At 41.4% G+C, this 21,979-nt stretch overlaps 1 protein-coding gene across 4 annotated transcripts in view; it reads right to left on the bottom strand.

Annotated features, from left to right (window-relative positions):
• Positions 1-21,979, bottom strand: part of ITGA9 (integrin subunit alpha 9) — a 217,531-nt gene that overhangs the window by 156,987 nt on the left and 38,565 nt on the right. For all 4 annotated transcript variants that reach the window (XM_066992239.1, XM_048075533.2, XM_066992240.1 and 1 more), the window contains exons 12-15: positions 20,278-20,368; positions 19,697-19,742; positions 16,632-16,786; positions 9,929-10,089 (exon numbers count right to left, since the gene is read on the bottom strand). In XM_066992239.1, coding sequence (XP_066848340.1) covers positions 9,929-10,089; positions 16,632-16,786; positions 19,697-19,742; positions 20,278-20,368 — 453 coding nt within the window. The remainder of the gene's footprint in view (positions 1-9,928; positions 10,090-16,631; positions 16,787-19,696; positions 19,743-20,277; positions 20,369-21,979) is intronic.

Raw genomic sequence — 21,979 nt, 5'->3', positions numbered from 1 at the left:
AAACAGCTATCTAGTCTTCAGTGAAAGATGAGATGCAGGGGAGTAAAAATCTTTAATCTTTATGTATTTCAACATCTTTCACCTGTTGGAGTAAGATGAACTTCCTGGCTTTTCAATTTTCCCATCCTTTCTAGCTACCAGAGCAAAAGCAAAAGCCAGATTTGCTCACAGAGTGACAGGGCTTAGCCTCTTGCATGGAATGGATTTTAAAAGACTTTCTGTCAGACCACTGTCCCAGTACACTTGGGCTTCACCGAAACCCCTTTTTCAAAGCTAATGCTTTCCATATCCTAGCAGGTCAAAAACATGCAAAAGAAGTTATAAATTTATATAAGACATGCCTTACCTAAACTTGCATTTTTTGTTAGTTGCTTCTATTTTTACACCCTCTTCTTCTCGAGGAAGTTACTTTTATGCTGGTTCCCCTACATCTTTTCTTGCTGAATGAGAAGCTGCCTTGAGGTGCCTGCTAATATGATGAAACTTACTAGGTCACAATAAGTTTAATCAGTTATATTTTAAATTTATTTTGTCATCTACAGAAGTCTTAAGTGATGCAGTGTATGTGCCAAAAGAAGGAAGTAGTACTCTTAGGGATTAGATTCCCTTAGATTTACAGCTAGCTGTTTATATTTCAGTCTAAAACTTAACACGAGACCTGGGTCTTCTCCCAGGACAAAACAAATGCAATGTAAGCTGTTACTGAATTCTCCTCATTATTATTTGTTATTACAGTATGTTATTTGTTATTACAGTATGGGTATCACCCAGTCCTAGCCTTACAGGATTAGGTACACTCACATATTACGGAGTAAAGCTTATTCAGTACCTTAAAACCTAGAAATAAACGGAGATTAAAATAGCTAGAAAATAAGATGGCAATAAAAGAATCCAACTTGATACCCACATAGAGAACATGGAAACACTCTTCATTATCAAGTATTTTTCGGGCTTTCACAGATACGAAATTTCAACAGGTAATTTCAAAGAGGAAAGTTATTTCCATGAAACTACTCTTGCTTTATATATGAAAAAATTATATACACTAGTAGGCGTAACTTCAGAAAAAGTGGTCAATATCTTGACAATGAAGACAGACCAGAAAATCCTCTGGTTAAACTTTCTGTGAAACACTGAAGTTGCTGTACATGTTCTTAGTGGAACATGATCAGAGAAACCTCTCTGATGCAGTAACAGAGTTTTCAGTTAAGAATCAATCAGTTCTCTATGTTAGATGGAACCTTTAAAACACCCACTTCTGAAAACTGTTCTTCTAAAGCTTTGTGATTGGCATGCAGCAATACAGATTTTGACACAAGATGAAGATAAATGGCACATTACAATAGAGGATGCCAAAGGAAGAAACAAACCCTCAATATTAGATTGCTCATATTCCTAAAGTTTGACTACTTGACTGCTTTGATGATAGCTTTCAAAAGTGTGTTTTCAACAATAATCCTTTTTCCAAAAGGAAAACGGTCACTAAAAGCATGCACAGTGGCCATAAACGTGTAATGGGAGAAAAGGTCATTCTAAAATCATGCCACACCAAAGCAGAGAAGTGCAAGACAATTTGTTGAATGCATCCAATCCACAAGAACACGTGGAATACAAAGTTAGGAAACAAGCTGAAGAATATGCCATCAAATCAAAGACATTGCGGGCAAGCGGAAAATAGTTCTAACTCTCAGATAACTACCAATTTCAGATCTCTGGAGGAGCAAAGGTAGTGTAGGACAACTTGCAGGTTCCAGTTGCAGAATACTAAACATTCTCTCAAATAACTGGGACTCCAGGAGAGGTCATGGAGCTCTACAGGGGAAATCAGTAGTGAAAACTTTGCAACAAAACTGGAAGCATAACTAGGAGGATATAACTTTTGATCGCCAGCACAGCCACACTGGCTGTAATTACCTCATTACTTACGGAAACGCAGGTGGAAGCATGGGTTTGATGGCACAGGGCATGGACCTTTCCTCACTTGTTTCTGCACCTCAGGCATTCAAGATGAATTCAGTTCCACAACTGAAGGGGGGGGGGGGGGGGGGGGGGGGGGGGGGGGGAGCAGTTGGGGGGAAAGGGCAAGAGGCATTTTCTGCCAGAAAAGAGCTCCATGCCTGCAACATATTACTCCCACATATCTTCAAGCACATTGTCAGGTACTTTCAGTATGAATTAGGGCACTCGATTAGCATTACTTGTTGCCATCCAAACCAAACCAAACACAGCATCTGTAGGAGTCTCCCTGGAGACCCAAGTCTATTCTGCCTATCAGGAGGTTATAGCTTTGGAACAAACCCAAAAACCACAGCCGTCAAAATTAATTGTTTTCTTTCTAACTTTGAGAGGAGTTTTCTGTTGGAAGTTGCCTCCAGTGTTTCCTAATGAAGTGCCTTGCTCATTCCTTTCTAAGTGTAGCGAAATGGAAGGGTGATAATTTTAGGCACTCCCCACTTTGGAAAGGATAAGCTGATCATGTACTTGTATGTGTCTGAGATCACGGCACAGACTGATATTCCTCCATGTGTTATAAACAGGAAAACCACTAAGACAAACAAGCTGTTCCCTATTGTAATTTTCTGGAGCAAGACTCTAGTGTTTGGGATTAAACATATGCCCCCTAAAGTGTATATTTGTCCCAAAGAAGTACTAATACACCTTTACGGTAAAATTTGCCATCATGTGTTTGGTTTGTAGCACTCTCCCTGAAAAACAAGCTTAGAAAGTCTCTAAAACAGTAGTGTTACCTTCTTTGTTGCTTCTTTCCACCTGACAAAACAAGCTCTTCGGTTAACCAGGAGTGCCAGAAAAAGAAAAAAAAAATCCTTTCCATCATTACCTGCCTTTTGAAACGACTTTTCCTAGCACAAAGTGTAGCACCTCTTTTATCTGTTTGGCCATTCACTTCCTAGAAGTGCCATCACTGGGAAAACACAATGAATCCTCTCAGAGAGGAGCCCCATGGACAACCTCTCCCAAGAGCCATCCTCCACCCAAGCCTAAATCTGCCCCTCCTAGGCCTCCAAAAAGATTTAATCTGCAAGTAAAGTCTCTTTTGAGGAACTACTACATCGAACTAAAAGACATCAGTGGGCAAACAGTAGAGACAGGCATAAGCCTATTACTGAACGTTTTAAGACCAATAACAGCATCACACTTCATGTAGACATTAGAAATAATTTTCAACTCTGTTCAAATTTAAGAAATATAACTTTTTTTTAGGTTGAGTTCATCTAAAATACGTATTCCTCTCCCATTGCGGTTTATACCAGAGGAACAAGCACATCAATGGGCTCAAGACTGAAGATTTGGATCCTTTTATGGGTTAGCAGGAAATGTGGTAGCTGAAAAAAGACAGGTAAAAAGAAATACAAGGCAGGCAAAGCAGAATTTCAACAGCTGCTGTGCTTTAAGTCTACTGACTGAGCCTCATGCAAGATTATATTTATTTTATTTCAAGAGCATAGAGTCTCTTTACTTGGATTTATGAATGTGATTACCTAGGCACTTTATCTGACAGCAGCTCCACCAGAGCAACCAAGTTTCCACCTGGGCCATAAACAACATATGAGGTCTTTTTTCATACATGCTGGCTAAAGCTGAAGAGCACCAGTGAACTAAATTGAAATTAGTTACTTCGCTAAAATTTGAAAGTTTTTTTTTTTGGTTGGTTGATTTTGTAACAGCCGTGCTTTGTACAAAGGCATTCTCCAACCAGGCAAGAGTGATTTGCCACCCAATTATGTCACTGATCAGTGTGAAGTTAAAAATAAAAATAATAAAAAAAAAAGTGATTTCTTCAAAAATCTGATAAGATTGGCATTGGAGTGCCTGTGGACAAAACCTCTGTCTTCAGTTCAGAGATGAAAGCCTCCTAATGGCCTCAGGACACAAGACTTTTTGTGCTACCAAACAGCCTTACTAACTACGCTGCCCACTAGACCAAAGCCCCAAAACAGCTAATAGCTTAATGCCTGCCACAGTTTGCTCTCTCACATAATGGCACTGCCAGCCCCAGTAGATATTACAGCACTTAGCCACTTACAGCTTGGGTCCCCTCTGCTAGTGCCAGACAAATCTGGCTGCTTCAGTTTGACCATGTTGTACAGGACAGTTCTGAATATGAGTCTTGACTTGCTCCTGATAAACACTGCCAAAAGCTTCTGGAAAAGCCAACTCCATGGTCACTAACAGTATTTAAGTTTTGATATTGCTAACATTCATCTCAAAGATGTCAGTCTTCCCACCAACTCCTAACACTTTTACTGTTTATCTAAATCCCTGTATTTAAGAGGCAAGGAATAAGAACCCTGAGTCATGCAGTTCTTCCCTTGCCCATGGGAGCTTCTCAGGAAAGACGTGCAACTTCTCCTCTACCTGGTCCCCAAAAGGAGAGGGTTGGTCACACTAGAACAAGGCAAAAAAAAAAAAAAAAAATCACACCATATTTATCTTGCCAAGACAGTATTTGTTTTGCTTTGCTAGAGGGAAGGCAGGCTGCGTTAATAGATTACAAGTACACTTTGCACGGTTTTGGAAAAAAGACTTGTCCTAGAAAGTGTGCTTCTGTAAATAAGCCTCTGTGTTTTGTGATCACCCCACCTATCCCCCAGCCCTTTAAGACCAGGCACAGGCTATGAGTGCATCTGGCTCAGCCTGACAATTTCTCCAGCCTCCAGCTGGCTCAGCAAAAGGGGAGAAAAATGTAAAGTAAAAAAAAAAAAAAACACCACACACAAAGATACACTCTGCTATTGGTCTTAGTGCTCAGCCTCGCTGTAGTCATCATTCCTGGCAGTCCTACACAGCAGCTTTCGTCTTTCTTCTAGTGGCTATAAACTTTCTGCTGAAGGCTAGAACAGGTCACTGCTTCCCTTGTCTGCCCAGTGGTCCAAATCCTCTGAAATTCTAGACAATCATGACTAAGTTTTCATAGCTGCTGCTATGAAACCAATCTCTGCTTCAAGCATTATCCCCTGGCTTGCTTCAATTTCTCTTCTCTTCCACAGAGAGGCAAGCAGCACAGCTGGGTCACTACCAAGGGAATCTGTACTTCACAAGGGACTGGTTTTCACCTCCTCCTCTGCAAAGCGGTTGTTATCATCCACATCCAGCACATAATTGATCCATCACTTGAATCACCAGCATCTTAGAAAAGGACTTAGCACACATGAGCAACCAGGCTCAGCCTGGAGCCACCAAACCGAATGTAAATGCTTCAGCAGCAAGCTCTGCCAATTAAAAAAAAAAAAAAAAACACTCCCGAAAGTTACATTGACTATGAAGGAGACACCAATCCCATTAAAAATTGATACCTCAAACTAAACTGCAGAGTCTCTGGCATCTCTCTGCATCCTGTAACAACACCAGTCAGACCTTAACACATAGATGTTAATTCACTATCAGACAACTTTCAGGAAAAAGCCTGTCTGGCAAATGATCAAGGTGATACCATCTCTACACCACACGACGGTGAGACTGAATGCTTTGCCACCCAGACTAGGAAAGAGCAGAGTACGGTGGATTAAGAACAAAAGACTTTAATATGTGCATCCCCCTCAGAGGAGATCAAACAGCTACAGAAGGAGAAACGATCACAACCACAGACAGTGACTCAAGTTGGCGAGAACTAGAGTCAAAGTTGTGTGAGATCAACAGCCCATAGTATCTTCAAAGACTTGAGGTAATAGCAATGCACAGCAGACAGAGGCCAGAAACATTTATAAAAACGCAAATTTTTGGCTACAGAATTCAGCAGTGAACGAAACACATAACTATGCCATTTCTATTCAAAAAGAAACATTTTATTCCAACCCTAGCTGTACAAAACTTACAAGCACCTCACCTACACACAAGTCATGAGAAGCCCCCTTGTCACTTCTCAGCCCCATCTTCCCCACAGGCTACGACCGGATCTGGTAAGAGTTAATATGATGAGCAACGTGAGACTGCTTAAAACAACCAGACAGTCAACCGAGATAAAGATCAGTAAAAAACATAAATACTGTGTCTGGGTTAATCCTGTGCCAGGACTGCTGATGGTGTTTGAAGCTATTACAACCTTCACTTTGCACACAGACAGCCGTGAGTGGTAGCAACAGGCAGCCCAGCTGGCTGGCCTATAGTGGGTAAGAAACCAAGCAGTGCTTTTTTAATAAATGTATAACGTCTTTAATAAATCATACAAGGGGCTTTCACCATCATCTCCATCATACCTTTGTGAGAAATCAAGGATGAGATTTGGCCCCATATAGATCTGCACGCACAATGTGCTTTGATGTCTGCATCAAGTTCTCCTTTTCACAGGCAAATCTCTCCTAAATATTAAGGGAACCCATAAAAAAAAGGTAATGACCAAGGCAGTTAATGCAAAATGGGAAAAGTTTCCTCAGAGACTATGCTCCAGCTGGAGCAAGTGTTAAGCACGCAGCTTAAGTCTTTTTAGTGATATCAAATTCAGCTCTCAAGAGAAAGTTTTGTATTTCAGCTGCAAACCCAGACACTAATATTAAGGAGACACCTTTAAAGCATCCAAATCCATTTCTTTTTTTTTCCCTCTTTTTTCTACCCCTTCCACAACTCTGCTCATTTTCCTCTACTTAGTACCAAGTTCCATTTTCTCATGTTTATGTTTCCTGTTGCTTCTACAGAGAAATGAATACCTTAAAAAATGATGAGAGGTTAAAAAGTAATGTCTTTTTAATGTCTTTTTTTCAACAAGGGTTTACCCTTGTTGAAGGAGAGGGTAAGCGGCAGCACGGCCAGAGGAGGAATCATCCAGCACCAAAGCCCCTCCTGAGAGTCAACAGGCATCAGCTATGCAGAGATGCACAAAAAAAAGAGCAATACTCCTGAAGGTCATAATTAATGGCCACTTGAACCAGCTGTTGATTTTCTACTGAGCACATCAGTCAAACCTCCAACGATCGTTGAAATTAAATGCTGCTTTTGCAGATGACACTTGAGGTGATGTATTGAAAATTACTGTTGATGGATACTAGAACAATCAAAGTTTCATAATTGAAAATCAAACGGGTTCCAAGGGGGAAGAAGGGAGGAAACTGCATCTCTTCTCTGCTTCCCCATAACCATTAGAGAAGCAAACTCAAAGCATTTTCAAATCCAAACATACTTCCATTTTCTTCTCTGTTCACAGCCAGATAAAAACACACATTTGCTCATGAACCACAATAATTCTAGCAATTTGAGCTGTAATTCAGTAGCTTGCCTTGTACAAGATTTCTGAGCTATACATATCCTACAAGCTTTGACGTCCATTTATCTCAGCCACACAATCATGAGGAAAGACAGACTTTAATACTCAGAAGGAGAAATAAGGACAGTAGCTCCTGTCCTGAGAGAAGAGAACAAATAGGAAAGGACACCTTCAGAATGTTGAGAATTATCAATCGCAAAATGATTTAACAATTAATCCTGTTGATTCCTTTGCAGCCTGCAACTATTTAGTGCTCAGTTTCTTTGAGATCTCTTGAGATCCTATCTGTCGAAAGAGATCACAGCAAGCTTGTATATGCCTGGTTCTACTATTACTTTCCTCAGTCCTGTTTTATGTCTCCAGCATGCTATAACTACTTGTTGGTAAGACAATGCCATCCAGCAAGCCTTGGCACAGGCTTTCATTTAACTAAGGCAACCTACAGAGCTCTGCTGTTTGGACTGGACGCTAATAGGGTTTGTCAAACCAGCACATGAGGTCATGCACAAGCCCAAAGTTTCTCCATCCTTGAACACAGCCACTCCAGAACTGACATCCTCATGTAAACTTATAAACCTATTTATCACCAGGGATTCAAAAGAAAAGTAATAAAGTGAACAGGTTAAGGATGCAACTGCAAACAACTCAATTAGCCATGGAGGCAAATTAGTCAGGCATACATTAAACAACAGGACAGAGGAAAGCCTAAGTGAAATACTTCATAAAAAATATTTTAAGCCCAGATCTTTTATCATCCATCCATCCATCACAAAACTATGTGACTAAGGAGAATTCCAGGTAGAGTTCAGATTTAGAGTTAGAGTTTTTTTGGATTTCATTTTTTTTGTTGTTATTTTTAAACCAGGTGTTCCTTAAGGATAACAGCAAAAGATCATGACCCCATTCCCACTCCTCCACAGTCTGTGGGTCTCCCTTTGATGTTTCTAATGTCATGTAGGCTCATGGATATCACCTTTCCCATGAAAGCACAGGGATTATCTTTCTCCACTACTTTGCATTCTCCCTTACACGGACAAATGACACTTCCTGCTATTCTTCCAACTGTGAAAAATAGCTACTTACATCAAGCAGAGCACTAGTAGCCTTGTTTGTTAACCAGCTGTTTTGCTATAAGTTGTTATTATATTTAACATTTCGAAATGTTTTTCTTACCTATAAAAGTCATTTTTTCCAGGAATTTTCCAGAAAAAGATAGTTCTTACCTTTTCACTCCCAATAAATGAAACAGTTTCTTGGGCATACGTTGCCTTTTAGTGAATTCTGTGTAGTACCCAAAAATTACAACAGGGCTAGCATAAAACAAGTTATTGGGTTAAGATAGAGACATGCTCCTTTTCATCTGAACTCAACACATGAAAGCCTATCCACATGTGCTCATTTGAAAAAGACCACGATTAGTAAACTCACATCATATTTTCTAAATAGCGGTAGTTTTGTATGTCTACATTTTCTTTAATGAGCTTTCCCAAAGCAAAAAACAAAGGTTGCTGCAGAAACAAATAAATGCAAAAAAAAAAAAAAAACTGGAAGATATCTAGTTGCTTCTCAGAGATCTGTAAACTTAATACGACGTCATTTCCTCCATGGTGGTCCCTTTATTTATTTTATTTTCACTCAACAACCATGCACAAAATGTTGATAAAGTCAAAGGTTGAATCTTATCTCCCATTCTCATGGTTTTTTAGGTACATAGAAGTTTCCTGGAAAAGTTTATACATTTAGGGATGTCTGGACCTGCTGGATTCTCAAAAACAAGATGTTACCAAGTGATATCCACTGAAGTTAGGTCATAATCATCTATGGGAATATGTCCTTCAGTAAGGAGGATATGCAACTCACCCACACAACCACACTGCCTTATATTGCTCTCTAGGGTGGTAGCACAGATTAGTGTGCTTTTAAGATGTACACAGCTTAAAAGATGAACCTCCTTTCTATATAATTTTCAAATCCATTATATAAATCTCTAAGCAGAAGAGAAACTGTTTTGTATGCTTTGAAAACAGAATTGTACTTGGGTGGAATTTCTTCAACAACAGTCGTCAATTAAAGGTAAAAAGCGTCCTAGCAGACACCGGAAGAAAAGTACTGTCACATGAAGAACTGAGCCTTTCTATGCCCCACAGTGTCTGGAAAGCACTCCCTATATTCCCCTAGGTCTATGATACAGATGAAATTCAGTTATCCCACTGGTATTTTTAAGCCCAAATGAAACGCATGCTCTTCAAACCCAAGAGTCCAATTGCTTCAGGACAGATCCTGCATTACCCTGTCGTTCCTATGCAGATCCCAGCGTCAGCCCCATGCACAAAGGAAAATACCTGACAAAACTAATAGATTAAACTTTCTGCTCCTGACAAAATAACATTTTGCCTTCCAATTTTGAGTATAACAACGGTAACAACAAACCAAGCCAAAGGAAGAAATCTCCCACAAATGCACCAGACAAAAAGTAAATAAAATACATATTCCTGGCACTAGGCCTCAAAGGCTCATAGGCGATAGCGCTCACGCCGACAAATTATGCCAAACAAGAAGCTCTGAGCTCCCACTCAAAAAACTTCATCCACCTCTCAGGAAAACAAAGCACATCTTTAGCCAAGCTACATCATTTTAATTGGTTAAATAATAAAAAAAAGGGGGGGAGGATTGCATTGAGGCCAATGTAAGTAAAGACAGGGCTGAACTGACCTTGACATACGCTAGGTAATGCTCGCACTTTTCCTGCATGTATGACAGTTGTAACTTCTCTGTGACCTGTCCCACTGTCTCTCCAGAAGTCACAAAGTAAACTCTCGGTTGCTGGCTCTTTTCCTTCTTTGTCACATCAGCAGTCAAGTTATAATTCAAACCTGTTGTAAAAAAAAAAAAGTAAAAGAAGAAAACAAAGGATGTCAGTGAACAATAGTTACTTTCTAGCCACCTGTCAATGGATCCTGTTGTCCACAAGGCATGTGTGATTAAAAAAAGGTCAGGCCTTGCAGGCTCTCAATCAATCACAAAGTTTCCTGTGGCTGCACAAAACCACATCCAATTACTGACATACTCCCAAGTTTTGTGCCACTACTTTCCCCAGCTCTTCCTGAAGGATGATGAGAAGCAGTAGGAAGTCATGTGTAAAAATACATCTAAACACGCACACCTAAAAAAAAAAAAAAAAAAAAAAAAAACCTTAAATTATGCTATTAAAAGAAAAAGCAAAAAACACAACACAAACAACAACAAAAGCCTCAAGCTTTGTTTTCCTCATAGAAAAGCACAAACTATGCATATGTCAACCAGGATGCGGCATTTCCTGACAATTACTTCTGTTGATTTGCAGTCATCTTAGAGTTTAGCCCTTAACTAGAGGTCACTGCCTTGCACTGAGCATCCATCCCCTTTTAGATGTTACACAACCTTGGCGGTTTATGGAAGAAATACCCAGAGACTAGCCAGCTGTTTTCCTGCTGCTCTACAAGGCAGGTAGCTTAATACAATGGGTGGGTTTGTGACTGGATGTTTGTTTTTTTTTTTCAGAAAAAAGCTTGTTTGCTATGTCAAGAAGTTGCATAGCAATTGAATAATCCAAACTGACTGTACCTTTTCCATCAGCAGCAAAACTACAATAGAAGCACAAATACTTGCTCTGCTGCTGTTTGCAGACAATTTAAAGGCAGGCTGTGAGGTTCTTTCACTCATCACAGACCACGGTCTGTATTGATTTCAGCTGTTATCAAGGCAATGATGGGAGTACCATGAGATTGGCCCACTATAAATGGCTTAATTAGTTGATTATCTTTCTATATGACAGCCAGTGACAGCTCCTGTACTGATTAGTTACATATGTAGGGTGATTGCCAAATTATTGCTTTGGTTTTTATTCATGTTTTAAGTCCTAAGTGATTGAGGCCAGATAAAATGCTCCCCATAAATGTAAACTTTTTTTTAACCTAGAATTTTATAAAAATTCAGTGCAAATGTAATATATTGCTGGATTGAGGTCTTCTGTACATAATTTCAGCAAGGGATCTTTATTGTTGTTTGCTGCGTTCTCATTCTGTTTTGTGTTGTCTTTTTTAATCAATGAGAACTGATCTCTCAAAATTAATACTGCCACCAATGCTCTCACCTCTAATCATTTATTCACCAAAGTCTCACTGCTTTAAAGAATTCATTTAATGATATTGTGCAACTTGGTTTCTGTGAGCACGCATCATTTCCGTAACTCACGCCCACCTCACTTTGTGCTGTATCCTGCTTTCTGACCAGAAGCCCAGCGTTTGGCCTGTTTGAAATCCCAGCAGTCTCTTTAATTTTTTTCTTTGAAGTGTGCACATCCCACACCCAACCCCGATTTTCCCTCTTCCTCTTTCAAGACCCCACAAGCGGGCCTAGGGCTGTGCCTCCATCCCCTGCATAACAACAAGGCGATGTGCCAGAAGACCGAGGCCCGCATGGGTCCATGGGGCTATGCGTCCCTTCGCTGAGGGAAGAATGGCAGCCAGAGGGACAGGGGCTGCCCAGGGAGGCCCCGAGGGAGGTCTCGTCCCAACACCAGCCCGGTACCAGGCCTCAATGCAAAACGTTTCCAGCTACCGCAGCGGCAGTGGATGTTTTCAATCAAAATGTGCAGTCGGCCTCTCATCCCCCCCTACCCCCCCGTGGCCGCCTCCCCTTTATTTTGACAACTTGTTTCTATGTTATATCCAATGATGTCACATCAGTGGAAAAACTGAAATATCATGAGTAAGGCTTTTTTTTTTTTCCCCACTCTGTCTTCATTGCTTCCAAAAAGCAGACGGGGTGGGGAAGATAACTGGCCAGCCTCATCACCGCTGGTGGTTTAAGTTCCTCCTGCTGGCTCCAGCAGCAGATCAGGAGGCAAGCTCTTGCTAGCAGATTTAACTCTTGCAGGTAATGCCTTCAAATTCTCATCCAGCAGCTTAAAGTGTAGTTAGCAACGCTTCTGGGGATCTGCCCATCCACTTCACACAATCAAAAGAAAATTCTGGCATGGATATGATGAGATTAGATGAAGGGCTTTATTTTTCTAGTGATTATTCCTTTCCTATAACTAAAGTCTAATGCCTAAGAGGCCTCAGTAATAGCTCCCCCTGAGAAACTTTGGGTCATATCTCCAAGAGGACTACCACCCAGCAGAGCAGACAAGTCACTCCAAGTGGTGCTTGGACACCACAGCAACATACCTGTCGAGTAAAAATGGCATTTTTACAGTGGATTTTCATTCCTAAGAGGCACAACATGCAAGAGGCACGCCCTGCAGAGAGCTGAAGGTAGCCCTGAAGAGGACAGGAGTGAGGAGAGGGGCAAAGAGGACAGTGGTATCCCACGGTCTGAGACAGGATCCACAGCTGGCTGTGCGAATGAAGAGCCTGCACAACCCCAGGCACCCAGCAAAACACTTCACAGCTCACTCAGAGGATGCCACAGCATACCAAAGGCAGGTGGCAAAATGCTCAGCAGGAGCGCATCCCTAAGGACTTGATAGGCTGCTAACTTGTACCGATTCGGGGGTGGACACCACATATACTGAAAAACACATCCCTACAGCAAAACTGCTGCTGAGGCATTCATAGGGTAGCACCGATTCAGGCCTGCACCCAAGCAGACTGGAAAAACAAGAGACAGACAGAAATAACACTCCTGCACCAAACTACAGCAGGATGCTGATAAGAAGAAGAGTATCTGCTTTTGTCAGATTTTGGATCAGTCACATTTCTTCAGTCCTAGTAGCATACCAAAGCAGAGCAAAAATACCAAACAACTCATTATTCCACACTACATCTCACAAGGCTCTCTCAGACAACACTATCAGGGACATGAGGACGACCCTAGAAATGGATCAACATACAAGCAATGCACAGCTGAAGCAAAGAATGAAGGAGAAAGCTTGAAGAACTATCTAAGGCACCTAACTCCAGCCAAATGCCTCAAACCTCTTGTTTTCACAGCCACTAAAATTCATCTAATCCTTACATTGGCACTGATTTTTTATTTTTGTACAGGAGATTACCCAGATTGTAGCCACAAGTTTAATTCCCTTCTCTGGTGGATATGAATGCAGTAACAGTGACTCATGCACAGAGATGCCAGCAGCCTCGCTTTTCTTGTTCTGGTCACCCAGAAGTGTGTGGTCTGAAGAGGCTGAAGCCTGATCATCCAGGCTAGGAAAGGACTTTATCTCATCCCTGCTTTTTCTGAGCTGTAGCTCAGCCTAATGTTCAGCAAGCAAACACTGTCACATTGTGAGATGTAGCTGGGGTCAGGCAAAGCAAGAAGCATCACTGCAGAACACAACCATGGCAATGCTGAGCGCGTGTGCCCTCAGCCTAGCCCATAAGGGAAGACAGCAGTGGCAGCAACTACGCAGCAGTGTCTATGCAGGACCCTCAGGAATCTTTGACCATTATTTGCAGTGCATGCCACAGTCCCTATTGCCATGTCTTCATCAGTACTTCTCATCTCTCCTGCATCCTCACTGCCACCTTGCTATAAAGCCACACTGCATGCCGCTAGCTGTATCAAACCTAAACTCAACCCATTTCCTAGTATAGAGGACACTAATGGGGGACAATAGAATATTTTCTGTCAGTTTAAGATGCTTTGGGATGTTTTTTTTGTTTGTTTTTAAAGTGTGCAATACATACATATTTACCTTATCCAGGAAAGCTGCTTCCTTTCTTTCTCACCTTGCAAGAGCTGCTGCTGCAGGAAGAGAGTATGCTGAGCACTATTCTACAGATAGAGAAACCCTGGGGGGCTGAGAAAGCATTGTATTTCTCACACATTCAAGACATACCAGAGCTTGACTCTGATGGTGGATGCTCAGCTCCCCAGAGAGCACTGAGGCAGAGTGAAGGGTCAGACAATGCCTGGCATGCAGAGCAGAGCACATGCTTCATTTGGGCATTGCTCTTTGTTCAGGCAAAACCATTTCTGCAATAAATTCATACTTGTGAAGACCATAGTCAGCAAACAGTATCCACAGAATGGATGGGAATTATACAGTCATTGTCAGCATCAAGAAGCATCAGTAAACACAGACTCTCAGATAGCTATTACATGACCAATAGTACTGCAACTGCTGTTGGAAAAAAGAAGAAGAAAGAAGAAAGAAGAAGAAAGAAGAAGAAAGAAGAAGAAAGAAGAAGAAAGAAGAAGAAAGAAGAAGAAAGAAGAAGAAAGAAGAAGAAAAGAAGAAGGAGGAAGGAGGAGGAAGGAGGAAGGAGGAAGGAGGAAGGAGGAGGAGGAGGAGGAGGAGGAGGAGGAGGAGGAGGAGGAGGAGGAGGGTGGGAAAGGTTTATATGCAAGTGAGACACATAAGACAGCTTTTCTTCACATGGCAGTTAATGAAACAACACGTTCACGTAAGCATTGTAGACAAACATTTCCCAGAGAAGAATACTGCCTGCATGTTCAGCTTGACTTTCTAAACATGTTGTAGTAGGTGACCAACTTCAGCTGCCCAAAAGCAAGGGCAAAGCCCAGATTTTCCAACAGTAACCAGCAGTTTTGAGTGTCCATACTGACAAGCCTTAAGGGAACAGCATTTTCAATGAGCCCTGTGTTCTCACTGCCTGACTTATCAGACCGCTCCCAGACATCTGAAGCTGAGGCAATCCCAGAGTCTCTGCCACAAAACTTTAACACAGCATTTCAGGAATATTTTATTTTTTTCCCTATTTAGGCACATAGGAGAGGAACGGTTGCAGTATTTCCATGAATTGTTCCACCCTTTATTAATTGATACTCTTCGGCTACAACATAATTAAAATGGCCTGTTAGATTACAAACTGAAAGCTTATTTGAGATACTGTATCCAAATCATATCCCCAAGGGTTTTTATACAGTCAGTTCTGGCTGCAATGTTTTCAAGACAAATCACTTTGCTAGAAGTATTGTATAAAAGGACAATGGTTGGAAGTTTTATAATCATCTACTTAATAGTAAAAAAATTCCTTGCAATGAGATGGATGTTACCCACCGAAAAAGATGCACATGTGCTTTCACCACAATAAATCATCAAGAGCACTGTTTATATGACAATGCAGAGGAATGCAACTGGCTCGTACAAGACACGATGAAGCAGAAGATAACTCCTTCATTAAAAAGGGGAATATATATTTAAAATGAGAAACAGGCAGATAATTTCTTAGCCACAGGTCAAGAGATACAAAATTAAAGCAAAGGAAACATTTTAAGCAGTATCCCCCGGAACATAAGAAAACCTAGGCGTTCAGTAGATCTACTCTTGGATTTTCACAAAGAAATCAACACCCCTGAAGCACCCAAGGACAAGCATTTTCTAACTGACAGAGTAGCAGGACATACAAAAAAAGCTGTATCAAAGCACATATTTGTCTGCTAGGAGTCTGACATTATTTACAGGGAAGGAAAAGGGGGCAAAAATAGAAAATGAAGTCTCAGTTGCATCTATATGTTAGAATCCAGAGAAATCAAACTACAACTCTGTTTTTTTGATCTTTCAGGTGACAGTGATGAGCTGCATTAAGCAACTCCAATGAGCAGCTCCTAGTTCGTACTCCACATGAGAGATAAAACAAGCCCATTGCCATTCTAGAGCATAGCCAAGTTAAAACAGCATGGCTGAACTAAATAAATCCGGTCTTCATGGTATTTAGAAATGCTGTATATATCTCATACCACTTCAGGCAATACCCAAGACTTGTAAACATTGGGATGTAAAAGACATAAGCAATAATTTAATGCAGTCAAGATGTAATGGCTGGGACAATTACACACCTTACGTGATTTCATTCACCCAAGTGAAGTGTAAGTTTAGAGAATGGTCTTTAAGCCACCCATGCAGTTTAGAGACTAAGTAACTCAAAAGATATTCTTGCCATCAATAAAATACTGGGCTATTTATAATTGTTTTACAAATGGGTAAACTGATGCACTGAAAAGAATTTGCTCGTGTCTGGTGGTAGTAACCCCCAAGAGTTCAAATTTATAGTGCTCTGTTTCAAGAGCTCCTTGTAGATGTTCAAAAACTATTCATCCAGAGCACATCACAGCTGCTTTATGATAGCGGATGTCTATAAAAAATGGGTTATCAACAGGCAAATAGAGAGAACATGAACTTTCAAAGCATAGTTTGCTTGTGTTCTCTATCCTTGTAGTAAGACTAAGGATACATTCCTCTCCTTTCACTGAAAACTACCCCAGTATTATCTCATCCTCATCAGAAGATAAACAAATGCCAAAGGAAGCATCTTGGGAGCCTCCAACTTTCTGTAACTGCATACCCCAGCTCACCTCAAAAAAAATTCTTTCACAGAAAACCTTTGATACTGACTCCAAAGGGAGCCCCCAGCTCCACGTCAACCTGTCAGGGTGCCCCTGACCAGGGTTGGCACAGGTACCTTACCTATTTCTCCAGGAACATGCTTGCCACTGAAGCGAAAGCATGCTGTGACATTGAGGCAGTTCACAGGCTGCAAGCCGTCATGGCACTGAGGAGCTGTGATATTGATGGATGCTGGCAGAAAAATGGAGATGTCCATGGTGATGACAGGTCTGGATCTGGAGATCAACATAGAAGTGGAATTGAACAATCATTCAAAGAGAAGTTTCTCAGCCAAAGCAAAACAAAGAAAATTTGGTAATGTGCACAATTTCAAGCAGAAATAAAAAATAAAAGAATGCATTTGAACTCTAAAATAAATTAGCTCTTGACCTAGCTGGCAAGGACAGCTAGCTTCTGAATGAAAATCACAGCATTAGCTTGAAGTTCAGTGCTCAGATACAGACTGCAGGAGGCAGCTGGGGTAACTGATAATATATAACAAACATCTCCAGCAAAAGTTGCATAAAGTCTTCCTGATGTTTGAAGACAAAATTAGCAAGCAAGGACAACAGACTCATGCAAGTGAGACTGCTAGCTAAGGTGCCTGCATAGTCAGGAAAGGATAAATAATGGCTTTAGGTAAAATCTGTAACCTGAAAGTCAAGTTGGGAACACAGGGGTAGGAGATGCATCCATACATATTTTTTCTTATGGTGTAAGTGGGACAAGAGACAAAACATTCATATTTTCTGGAAGAGCGAACATTTGGGTAATTTCCTCCCAGCAGGTGCTAAGAAATGAATATTCTTTCCATGTTGTAGAAATCTACTTTGGGAGTCACCCAGTGCACCGTGAATGAAAGTTTTCCACCCTTGCAACTCTTGCACTGAGCTACAGCTACAGTAAGTCCCAGCTGAAGAAGAGCTCGGCGAGAGTCACAGAGCAAGCTAAGGACCAGCAGGGCCCAGGTGAGTCTGTTCTCACATGACACAGATGTGCCACCAGCTTTCCTGGGAAAAGCAGCTCAGAAATCCAGTATCTACAGAGCTGTCCCCAGTGCAGGACTTCAGTCCAAGTATTTAGCAAGCGTTATTCTTCGTGGTTTCAGTTCCGTACATGTCCAATGTGAACATGCTCTTCCAAAAACAACTCCAGTATTTAAAAAAAAAAAAAAAAGTGCAGCAACCAGCAGATTAACTTATAGGGTAGTCCCAGCACCCTGTAAGGTCAGACCACATAAGCAAACCACTTCAGGACTCTCACTCCACAGGCCACTTAATTTGGAGGTGTGGGAGAGAGGGGAGAAGAGAGCAGGGATTGTGGTTACACCTAATTCATATCAACTGGAACAAGACTCACATCAGTCTCTGAGACAGCTGCTCATGGTCTTTTACCGTAGCTTGAAATAACAGTGCAAGTTTGCCTTACGAGATGGAGGCTGAAGATAAAATGCTAAGCCTAGAAATATATACAGTAATGGGGAGGAGGGGAAGGAAAAAGGAGGAAAAAGAGTGAGGTTCCTAGGAGCACCCCACTATGGGAAAAACTCTCTCCAAGTGCTAGGGGAGAAGTAAAAGAGTAAATGCTATAATTGATCTAAAACAATATTTCTTCTTGAAAGGAGAAATTTCTCCAGTCATGATGTACTGATTTTTCTTTAATGTTAACTCACTTGGTTATTCACTGGAAATAAAAAAAAAAAAAAAACATAATATGCCTGTCAAACGGCCATACACATGCGCGAGCAATATAGCAACTACAATCTGCCCCAAGTCACCACGCCTTCCACAGAAGCCTTTAATATCACTTGGCAAAACGTTTGTTGGTTTTGGCCAAAGGACTTCACAAACGCTTCTGTAGGGGTGCAAAAAAAAAGCTGATTTCTTTATCCTAATCTGAATCTAAACAGCAAGAGTGACACGCTCTGAACTGGAAGCAGCAGCAATTAATCAGGCTGCCCACATCGTTAGCCAGCAATGCCTAGATCTCCACAGAAAGGCACAGGCAGTGACTGAACGCTTGGCTGGAGGTCACTAGGCTGTTGTGGTGCATGTTATTCTAAACACCACAGCAAACCTTTCTGAGGGCCTTTTTCCACCTTGCAAGGAACGACAGTGCACGAGAACCGCACACAGTTGTACTCTGAGTGGTTTCATACCATTGGGGTTGTGAGGTCCCATCTCAGGGCACAGCACACCATTCCACAGAGCAGCAACTGGCTGCCCCTGCTTGTGTGACAATGGCACAGAAAGCCCTTCAGAAGACTTGACCAGCTGCCACACTTGTCGTTTCTTTCTTCCTATCCCTTTATTTTGTTGTTTAACTGACTCAAATGGAAACAGAGTCATGTTTTCCCTGCTTTTAACTAGATGTGGGTTGGCACATCATTTCAGCACTTCAAGCATTTGTCTTGCCAATCTCACCACACTCCCGTATCTTCCATTAAGATGCAGGAATCCCTACTTCTACTTGTAACAACACCTAGTTACTGGCAGGATTGTTCTGTTAAATATTTACAAGTGCAGCAATGGAGCTACTGGCAAAATGAAAACTACCCATTCTCTTCTCCAGGTCTGTGTGCCTCAAGCCTGCTCGTACTCTGTCTCCACCTGTGCAATTTGGTGAATCAAGCTGCCACACCTCTCTCCATCAGATGAAACAAGCAATTGTACTTAATGCACACAACTGAACAGTAGCCCAAATGCCGTGTTTATTCAAAACATCTCTGTATTTCATTTCCTTACAGACTCTTATTTCATTCTGCGTTCCATTATAACTCGCAGAATTAAATTCTGGCATCGTATGCGGCTGGCTTTTTGTTCCATTTTGTTCCCTTAAATAATACTTTATGTACTTTATGTAAATGTAAGAACAGTAACAATCTTCTCACGTATTCAGAGCAACCTTTCTCAAGAGGCACTGAGATGCAACACATCTCCACCTGGCTTTAACTCTCTGGTTTCTTCATAGCACTGAGAGGTTATCCCTCACTATGCTGTTATGGTTATGCTTGAAAAGCAATCCAATTTGCTGCTTTTGCCTACAATAAACTAGGGAGAAAATATGTGGGGTGGAGGACCTAGACCATGTCAGATATAAACAGAGACAATTAAAACAACAATAGAGCAAAAAGACATTGATCTCACCTTAGGAGTACCACACTGTCTGACAAGAAGGCTCCAACAGTCATATCTGAAATTTTTGTAACATTTAGACAGTTAAAAGGGAGGCACAGAGTTCAGTTCCCTCAAGTCAGTTGGTAAATGACAAAGCATGCATCAAAAAAAAAAATATTTTTCTGTCTTATCAGACAGCTGATCCTTTAAAATATTATTATATCAAAAGTGTTATAATTAGAAGATTAGGTCTGTGAGGATGCTTCACTTCTACTTCATCATTTGTTTATTATTATTAATATTATTGTCTATATTTTTGTAAGTTTATTACCATGACTGAGCAGCTTCCAAGCAACTTATAACCCTGGCAGGATATTAAACTTCCTCTGCTTCAAGACCTCAGTCTTCTGTCATGACTGCCCAAACCCCCTGAATCAAGCAATCAGCTCAAATTTTTGAGCCAGGAGCTTTGAATAACAGAGGGAAAAAGGAGGAACACACTCAGCTTCATTGTCCTCTCACAGATGTGGGAACCAGCAACCTGGAAATGACCAGCTCTGGTGTTTTCTCAGTGTGTTGCTCCAGTGTTGCTGTCAGAGCAGCACACGTACCTGGGTAGCCATTGCCATCCATATCGACTCCCCCCGATATGGACTGGCCGAACATCCGCAGCATCGGGTTTATCGCTTGCCCAGACAGCTTCTGCAGTGGAAAAAACATAAAGTGAAATCATAGTAACACAAAGAAGCCCTGATTAAAAAAGAGAAAACTTTGAGCCTGATTTTCATGGTCACCGGGGCTTTCTTCTGTGGGCTGGGAGTGCTGCACATCTGCAGGCTCATACTTCACCCACACAGCCCTGAGCAGGAAGGCTGCCGACTGCAGGAAGCCCTTCTGCTCTGGCCTAGGAGGCTGCCAGTGCTGACTTGCAACAAAACACACACCTGCACCACAACTCTCATGCAGACCCAAGCAATATAAAGAACACATCAAACAGATTTCTTTGTGAGAAGGAAATTTAACTGTGCCCAAGAGATTATTTTTTGTTTCACATTACCTTCATTTATGTAAATAAAAGATTAAAAAACAGCATCTTCGCAAAAATAATCATTAAAAGAAACAGAAAATCCTGCACAACCATTTCTTTTCACAAAGTTTGCCAGCATACCCAAACTGATTAATTTTCATCCCACTTGGAAATTCTGTTTTTCATCAGCAATTATGCAGTATTTTGTGTCAGTTTGGAAGCTGTATCTCATTTCTGCCTCCCCAGCACAAAGATTAATTAGCTACTAGCACCACTTCTTTTTTTTAATTACAAACACAAAAACTTTCTCTAAACAGCTTGAATTGTAAAGGTCTTTGCCTGAAACAAATTATTGTATCAAATCTCTTTTTCTACGGCAAGCTGATTTCTCCCAAGCCTTATTCATTATGCTGGGCCATCAATGCAAGACCTGAACTCTAACTAGCCTTTGACTGCAGAAGTTGTAGACAGAAGAAACCTATCCCACCAACTAATTTTGAGGCTGGTGGTGGTGCTGTACAGCTTGTGACATGTGACCAGCTCTTCCTGGCCCACCCACAAAAGGACACAATATTTGGCAAAAGGTCAGAGAGGAGTTTCATGGAAAAGAAGACGAGGGGAAGAAAGACATCCTGCCGTCCTGACAGCCAGTTTAAAGGGATATCAGCACTCTGTCACATACAGATCTCCCCTTCCTCCTGCTTGTGGGTAGATAAGACAACTGGAGAGCACTTCCTCCCCACATAACATCACATTTTGGGAGGGTGGGTCCCAGTTAGGGTGGTAAATCCTGCCTGCAAGCAGCCCAGCAGACATCTGCAGGCCATTACAGTCTAGAAGGCAGAGGTATAAAGCTGCTCTGCTTTTAAGTGCCATGAATGGAAACAGCAGGCCACGAAGCCAATTAAGTTGCTTCTGCTCAGAGCCACCACTCAAGCTGCTCTGGCAGTGTAAGGCAGCAACAATGATCAGCAATTTGAATGAAGGGGGAAAAAGCTAACAAAATGAAAAGAGCGAAAATGTATACCCTACAGCCCCCACCACACACCTTTCTTGGCTTATTTAAAAAAGGAAATCCAGGTCATTAAGATGGCTCAGGGGTATAGTAATAAGATACAAGAAGTCTTTCACCTCTGGGTGAAACCCAGGGCAGGTAATGAGCTGAAGCTGTTACACAGCTTTTTTGGGTTGCACGTGGTATATGAATCAGCGGTGTGTCTGTCCTGGGAAATGGCACAAAAGTAGTACTCCCTCAGCTGCCTGGGGACAGGAGGCAAAAATGGGAA

This window comes from Anser cygnoides, chromosome 2, assembly GCF_040182565.1.
Source record: "Anser cygnoides isolate HZ-2024a breed goose chromosome 2, Taihu_goose_T2T_genome, whole genome shotgun sequence".
Lineage (NCBI taxonomy): Eukaryota > Metazoa > Chordata > Aves > Anseriformes > Anatidae > Anser > Anser cygnoides.
Note: the sequence above shows the minus strand (reverse complement) of the source record. Positions and strands in the feature narration are given on the sequence as shown.